The sequence below is a fragment of the Nematolebias whitei genome, chromosome 17 (genome assembly GCF_014905685.2).
Source record: "Nematolebias whitei isolate Nwh7 chromosome 17, NemWhi1, whole genome shotgun sequence".
Taxonomy (NCBI): Eukaryota; Metazoa; Chordata; class Actinopteri; order Cyprinodontiformes; family Rivulidae; genus Nematolebias; species Nematolebias whitei.
The window spans coordinates 40,443,154-40,451,435 of NC_056514.1; the positions used below are offsets into that span (position 1 = coordinate 40,443,154).

An 8,282-nucleotide genomic window follows, 5' to 3' on the forward strand; every position below is an offset into this window, starting at 1 on the left:
GGTTTTATTTTTAGCTCTGGGGCTAACATCATAAATATTAGCAATGGAGCTAACACAAAAGCTGAGTCATTTCTCTATTGTCCTCTTTGTCAACGTACTGTGGTTCAAATTAAAGGGCTGACCATCAAATGTAATTTACCCAGAATGCATTGCAACGTAAATAAAATGGTGTCGGTGCAGCAATTCCAATTTTTTTTAAATGATAAAATCTACACAACCTACAGTATCGCTACGGTTTCGTTTTTATAGCTGAAGTGAATGCTTATCCAACAAAGACTTTTTGCAATTAGTCGGAGATCCTTTCACTTAATGGATTGTAATAAAAGTTCTAAACCATTAAATCATTGCAAAAGTATGGAACCTTTGGTTTAATTTGATCTGGGCAGTCTTGGACCTAAAAACATTTACATTTCAGTTTAATCTAAGTGGTAATTTCTGTGTAGCAGAAACCTCAGAGTGAGGAGCTTTCCACAACAGGATCATGATGTGCCACCATGTGCGTGACAACATCAGCCCTGTATTTAAATTTATGACCACAAATCTCACAGCCAAAGGGCTGCTCCTCTGAGTGAACCACCATGTGTCTCTTCAGAAACTCTTGTCGTGAAAATCTTCGGTTACAAACACTACAACCAAACGGTTTCTCTCCACTGTGGACAGTCATGTGTCTTTTAAGATCGTACTGTGTTTTAAACCTTTTTTCACAAATTCTGCAATAAAACGGCCTCTCCTCTGAGTGAACTCCCATATGAATTTTAAGGTTTGCCTCTGTTTGAAATCTTCTACTACACTCACTACAAGCAAATGGTTTCTCTTCTGGTTTGATCTTATTTTCAGAACCTGACTTCTCTCCCGTGTGGACTAGCATATGTTGCGTTACCTGCTTCTTCTCTAAAAAACTTTTACCACATTCACTACAGCTGAACGGCTTTTCTCCTGTATGGATACCCATGTGTCTCCTCAAAGTTTCTTGGAGAGAAAATCTTTTACTACAAACACTACAGACAAACGGTTTCTCTCCGGTGTGAATGCTTATGTGTCTTTTAAGATCAAACTGAGTTTTAAATCCTTTTTCACAGAACCCACAGTAAAATGGTCTCTCTCCTGTGTGGACAGTCATGTGCTTTTTAAGATTGGACTTCTTATTAAACCCTCTACCACAAACATCACAGTCAAATGGTCTCTCTCCTGTGTGGATTCTCATGTGTACCTTAAGAGCCTTTTTTGCTAAAAACCCTTTGCCACAAAGATCACAGGTGTGTGCTCTTTCTCCAGCGTGAGCTATCATGTGTGGTTTAATGTAGGACTTGCGTTTGAATCTTTTCCCACACAGATCACAGCCAAATGGCTTCTCTCCTGTGTGGACTCTACCATGATCTGTAAGATGGACTCGCTTTTTAAATCTTTTACCACAAACATCACAAATATACGATTTGCCACCATTATGAACTGATCGATGCATCCTCAGATTTGCTCTACAAGTAAAATTTTGTCCACAATCACTACAGCTAAAGTGGATTTTGTCTTTCAAACAGTTTGTCTTTGAATCTTGATTCTGCTTGGCTGGGTTACATTTTTCATCACTGTTTTTATCTGATTGAGGTGCTATGCTCTCTTTCTGATTATCACCACTCTTTTCAATTTCAGGTTCAGAAACTGACAAAGGGCCCTGCCACTCATATTCATCATCACTATTATCATCATCGTCGTCATCATCATTTTCACTAACATTATCATCATTGCCCGCTTCTGTCTCAGAGGAGTATAAAACCTTTTCATCATGGTTTAGCTGAAAATACCATCTTGGATCTGGGTTCCAGTCTGGTCCTGGTCCTCCACAGTCCTCTCCGTTGTGTTCAGTTTTCATCAGTTGAACTGAGCTGCAGGTCGGAGGTTCTGTCTCTCTGCTGTCTTCAAATTTGATGTGATGATCCTGAGAACATTGTAATTCCACTTCTTCATCTTCACTCTTCACAGTAACAACAGTAAATGGTAAATTGCTGACATCAGTCTCCTCCTCTTCCTCCTGACTGCTCCAGAGTTCCTCCTCTTCCTTCTTGATGTGATCCAGGTCCTGATGGTCCAAACCAGAACACCATTCAAGAGGAACTTCTTCTTTAATCACCAACACCTGCTGGACAGGGAACACTAAAACACAAACATGAACAATAAGAATTACTTTAGGAAAATTTTAATAATAACAGAAATAACTGTAAAAAGTATTTTTTAGTAAAATTATAAAATCAGAAAATAAAACTACTCTGTTAGGATATTAATATAACAAAATTATAAATTGGTTTAAAATTTAGATTAAATTCACATTTAATTAATAATTAATTAATTAATTAGTTGAAAACCACGAGGAGGGAAACGCATCAGGTGACACAGGGAGAAGAGGAAAGTCAAGAATGTAGGACTGAGGGTTGCAACTCTAAATGTGGGGACAATTCATTCAACCTTTATTTATACAGGTTAGTCCCATTGAGCCTTGGGGACTCATTTAAAAGAGACTCCTGAAGATCCCTCTTGCGGAGGACGTTTACAAAGCAGTTCTAGTTTTCTTGATGTCTGTTTTAAAGTACGTATATTAAAGTATTAAAGTATATTAAAGCTCTGCGAGGTGCTGGCCGACATATTTAACTCCTCCCTCACACTGGCAACAATCCCACCTGCCTGAAGACTGTCACCATCATCCCAGTCCCTAAGAGCTCTACAGTAACTGGTCTGAATGACTACCGGCCAGTAGCCCTCACCCTGATAGTCGCTAAATGCTTTGAAAAACTGGTCATGACTCACATCAAAACAACCATCAACATCAAGGACCCTCACCAGTACGCATACCGCGAGAACTGATCAACAGAAGACGCCATCTCCTCTGTGGTCCACACTGCTCTCACCCACCTGGAGCTCAAGGACTCCTACATCTGTATGTTCTTTGTGAACTTCACGTCTACGTTCAACACCATGATCCCCCAAACCCTGATGGACAAACTATCCACACTAGGACTAAGCCCCTCCATTTGCCACTGGGTCCTAGACTTCTTAACAAACCACAGTCAGTGAGGATCCACAGCTTCTCCTCCATCATAACCCTCAGCACTGGCTCCCCTCAGGGCTGTGTGTTGAGCTCCTCCTGTTCACTCTGCTCACGTATGATTGTGCAGCTACCCATCCAGGCTGTCACATTGTAAAGTTTGCAGATGATACAGCGGTGGTGGGATGCATCACAAACAATGATGAGTCCAGCTACAGGCAGGAGGTGGAACACCTGGAGAGCTGGTGCAAAGAGCATAATCTTCACATCAATGTGAAGAAGACAAAGGAGATGGTTGTAGACTTCAGAAGAAACAAACACACCTACCCCCCCACCCCGAACATAGGAGGATCTACAGTGGAAGTGGTCTCCAGCTACAAGAACTTGGGTGTGCACCTGAACCACAACCTCAGCTGGAGCAACAACACCACCAGCCTGATGAAGAAAGCTCATCAGAGACTCTACTTCCTCAGGCGGCTGAGACGAGCTGGTCTGGAAGCTCAGTCCTCACCTCCTTCTACAGGTGTGCAGTGGAGAGCATCCTGTGCTCCAGCATCAACGTGTGGCATGGAGGCTGCACAGCTGCAGAAAGAAAAGCTTTGCAGAGAGTGGTGAAGGCTGCACAGAAGATGTTGGAGTCAGCCTCCCCACCATCACAGACATCTACACCTCCAGATGCAGGAAGAGGGCCACCAGCACACCTGGGTGAGTGGGGGTGAGTCAGTCGAGTCTACCTGTGTCTGCACTAGAATGTACTATGTGCTAAATAACGTTTAATAATAATAAACAGTATTTATCTTAAGTTTGCGATATATAATGAAGCTATCTGGACATTATGTAATTCAAATTATGTGCTTAAAATGATGCTAAACATAACGCATGTTATTAAAGTTGAAAATGAAGACATGAGGTTTAATGTTTATTTTATTTATTTATTTAAGTACAAAACTTAAACTGCAAGTCTAACTTGAAGTGAGATTATTTCTCTCTTACACACCTGTTTAAAGAAACGAATATAAAATTGAATCAAGCTCTTTCTTAATGTGAAGAAGTAATATAAGAAACAATCTTTTTATTATAAAGTTCACAATAAAAGAACTCATAACTGTTTTTGAATGAAAAGTTGTGTTAACACATATTTGGTAACTTCCAGGGTGAGTTAATTCATCACTTACTGAGATCTTTCCGGCCTCGTGTTTCCTCAAGTTCAAACGATGAAGATGGTGGAGGTCTGAGGATCTCTGAAGTGAGACCCCTGGAGTTGTCTGATTGAACGTTCATCATTCCAGACGTCCTCGTTCCACTTGTGATACCTCATAAACCTTGGGATGTTCTAAAAGGTCAAAGTGTCAGGGATTTAATCTCATCTTCTCTTTTTTGCTATTTAAAACAGAGAAAAGACAAATATCAGAAATTTTTTACAATAGCTTCAAATTTAATTAAAATTATATATTTAAAAAAGACCATTTGGGTAAAAAAAAAAAAAGTGAAGTTAAAATGTAACTCAGCACAGTTGTTCTAAATCTTTTCTCACTTAAAGTAAAACTTTAAATAACTTTCTAAAACAACCAAACTAAACAGGACAGATTCTGTTCAGGAACTGTTTCATTTTGTTCCAAAAGACAATTATTAAAACACCAGGTAATACCACATGTTGGGCACAGTGTGATTCTTATTTCAAGTTTTATTTGCTTCTTTAAAGTTAGTTTCCCAAAATGGGATTAATAAATTACATCTATTTTGCTAAGTGAAAAGAAGTAACTGACTAAAATGTATAAGCAAAAGAAGTTAAGGAAGTTTAGTCAAAGACCACGAGGAGGGAAATGTGTCAGGAGACAGAGGGAGAAGAGGAAAGTGAAGAATGTAGGACTGAGGGTTGCAACTCTAAATGTGGGGACAATGACAGGCAAAGGTAGAGAGCTGGCTGACATGATGCTGAGAAGGAAGGTAGATGTTTTATGTGTCCATGGGACCAAGTGGAAGGGCAGCAAGGCTCGCAGCATTGGAGCAGGGTTCAAACTGTTTTACCATGGTGTGGATAGAAAGAGACATGGAGTAGGGGTGGTCCTGAAGGAGGAGTTGGCAAAGAATGTAGTAGAGGTGAAAAGAGTGTCAGATAGGGTGATGTGTCTGAAGGTAGAAGTAGAAGGTCTGATGCTAAATGTTGTCAGTGGTTATGCTCCACAGGTTGGATGTGATGTGGAGGAGAAAGATACATTTTGAAAGATCTGGATGAAGTGATGGAGAGTATTCCCAGGGAGGAGAGAGTGGTGATCGGAGCAGACCTGAATGGACATGTTGGTGAAGGAAACAGAGGATGAGGAAGTGACGGGTAGGTTTGGTGTCAAGGAAAGAAACCAGGAAGGACAGATGGTGGTGGATTTTACCAAGAGAATGGAAATGCCCGTAGTCAACAAATGTTTCCAAAAGAGGGAGGAGCCTAGAGTGACCTATAAGAGTGAAGGAAGGAGTATGCAGGTCGACTACATTCTGTGTAGAAGAGGAAACCTGAGGGAGATTGGAGACTGTAAGGTTGTGGCAGGGGAGAGCGTGGCCAGACAGCATCGGATGGTTGTGTGTAGAATGACTGTTGTTGTGAAGAAGAGAAAAAGAGTCAAATCAGAGAAGAAGACCAAATGGTGGAAGATGAAGAAGAAAAAATATGTGAAAGAGAAAGAAGAGTAGAGGTTATAGAAACTGTGGACCAGGAAGTGAGAAAGATTAGTGAGGGTGAAGTCCAGAAAACTCTGAAAAGAATGAAGAAGGGGAAGGCAGTAGGACCTGATGACCAGTGGAGGTTTGGAAATGTCTTGGAGAGATGGCAGTGAAGTTTTTGACTCAAATAATCAATGACATATTTGAGGGTGAGAAAATGCCTGAGAAATAGAAAAGAAGTGTGCTGGTGGCCATTTTTAAGAACAAGGTTCATACACAGAGTTGTAGCAACTACAGGGAATTAATACCCTGATGCATGCTCAATAATCCAGGTAGAAAAAAATCTAAAAAAGTTAAATCTGGTCCTCTGGACATTCAATAAAGGGAAATTAAGTTGATGAGCCACACGATGAAGATCTGGGAGAGAGTTGTGGAAGCAAGACTTAGATGAGAGGTGACTATCTGTGAGCAGCAGGATGGTTTCATGCCAATGTATAAAACAACATAACAAGGTTTATCATGAACTACATCACATGTTGCAGTATGAAAAGTTTGCTCCAGGAGTTTTCTAAATATAACAAATGGAATATTAGAATGTGGGTACTCATTTAATGTAAATAAAGCACTTGGTTGAATCTGCCAAAAACCATTGAGTCATGTACTGACCCACATCAGGCTGGTCTGGTCTCTGTAACTAACTATACATGGTGGAATTAGACAACTGTAAAATCTCAGAGGTGTGCAGACTTAAACCCAATCAGCTTTTCCATGAACTTCATCTTGTCGACTATTTCAGACACTCCAGCTGGTTTTCTTGTAGGTAAACAAAAACACATGTGGAATATGACTGCTGTTCACAAGTTTTTGATTTAAGGCCACAATAACCATCGATTTGAGAAACATTGTTCAGATTTTGTTTCTTATTTGAAATTTCTTTTGCCCGGACTTTGCAATGTGTAGCTTTAAACCCAAACTCTGAATACATAACCTGCTCCAATCTAACCTGACTCAAAAAGTACCAAAAACACTGACTTTCAAATGGAGGGGTGGCTGACATCCTCCTGAGAGAGTTGGGGGTTCAATTCCATCAGCAGTGTTGAAGTGTCCTCCCCTCATTGCCTCTGATGTGTCCCATCGGTGTATTAATGTGATCTAAAGCTCTGATTAGTCTCTACATTCAGATTATCTTTGTAGAGATGTAGTAGAGTGCTGTACGAACGTGTTTGTGGAGGTAAAAGAGTACAGATTGTGTAAAGACTTTTGATATTTATAAATAATGTCAAAACTACGTTAAAATAGCCCATGTGTCAAAATGTAGTTTCACCTACTGCTTCACGTTGTTGTCCTCTTAGCCTCTGTAGTTTTAAGAAACTGTACTTTGAAGATCATTGCTTAAAGAAAATAGCTTGATCGATTTTTTTACTATTGATGCAGAGAAACCCACCACGACGGTTGAAAATGATTTCCAATTACATTTGTCCAAAAACATACAACCAAGTAGTTATCTATTTATCAAATAGTGTTAACTTACTTTTAATGGACGTGAATGTTTCTGCTCAGCACTTCTGTTGGGACTTGGAGCTTTATAAATAAACTGAATTATCTCATGACGTGCACGTCCTGAACATTTTGCTGTCTATATCTAAATGTGGACACATTATCAGAGAAAACACCCTGATGGCTGGAAATCTTTGACAGGAGTGGAAACAAATTTCGACACAACACCGCAAGCTGTGACTGACCAACGCAGACATGTATTTTATGTCGCTTTATAATGTAGCTGTTTTTGAATATCATTTTCTTCGATTTATTTTTCAGTTTATATGCTTTTGTCTTCTGTTGTCATCCTTCTTGGTTAAAACAGGTCTCTGTGTAAATGAGTCCTCGAGGCTCAATGAGACTAACCTGCAGAAATAAAAGCCGCTCCGCTTCCGTCTCGCACTATTTTAAACCGTTTTATAAATGTATGGTTACGAACACGAACTAGCATCAACAAGCGCTTTAATGAAGTCTTTAGATGTTTTATCAATATATGAGGAGTTTCTTCGACGCATTCGGCGTTCTTTGTTGAAGAGGCTAAGTCGCTAGCTAGCTAGCTACCGAGCTAATATACACTCACTTCCGGGAAACTGCAGGTAGAAATGATCCAAGAGTGGGTAAAACAAACATGTAGAAGTGATATCCTCACAATATTGTCTAGTAGGAACTCTGAGACTTCAATCTCACACAAATTTTGACGTGTTTTTCAGTCGTGATTTAGCTTGTCAAGCTACCAGCAGCCACTTCCTGTTAGCGTCATCTGTTTGACCAATAAACGGCAAGTCACGCCCTGATTTTCTTCTTCTTCTTCATGGGATTTTATGGCGGTTGGCAAACAACGGAACGTGTGCATTACCGCCACCTACTGGTCGCCCTCATTTTCTAAACTACTTCCTGTTTTAACCGGTGGCGTTTCAATATAAACTCACACGAGGATGATTTATTTATTTACTTTTTAACCTTTATTTATACAGGTAGTGTCATTGAGTCACGAGGACTCATTTTCTAGAGAGACCTGTTTGGGAGCAGATGGGGGCGTTAAGGGCCTTGCTCA

The 8,282-nt window shown here is 40.1% G+C and overlaps 1 protein-coding gene across 1 annotated transcript; it reads right to left on the reverse strand.

The window, feature by feature from the left end:
- Positions 1 to 451: 451 nt before the first annotated feature.
- LOC119423571 (gastrula zinc finger protein XlCGF57.1) lies at positions 452 to 4,387 on the reverse strand. Its single transcript, XM_037690969.1, has 2 exons — positions 4,210 to 4,387; positions 452 to 2,148 (listed from the first exon to the last, which is right to left on the reverse strand). The coding sequence occupies exons 1-2, from the start codon at positions 4,316 to 4,318 to the stop codon at positions 452 to 454; spliced, it is 1,806 nt and encodes a 601-aa protein (XP_037546897.1). The 5' UTR covers positions 4,319 to 4,387.
- Positions 4,388 to 8,282: the final 3,895 nt, after the last annotated feature.

Coding starts and splice junctions, on each gene's coding strand:
- LOC119423571 (XM_037690969.1), bottom strand. CDS start 4,318: ATGATGAACGTTCAATCAGACAACTCCAGGGGTCTCACTTCAGAGATC. Junction 2,149..4,209: donor ACGAGGCCGGAAAGATCTCA/GTAAGTGATGAA, acceptor TTTGTGTTTTAG/TGTTCCCTGTCCAGCAGGTG.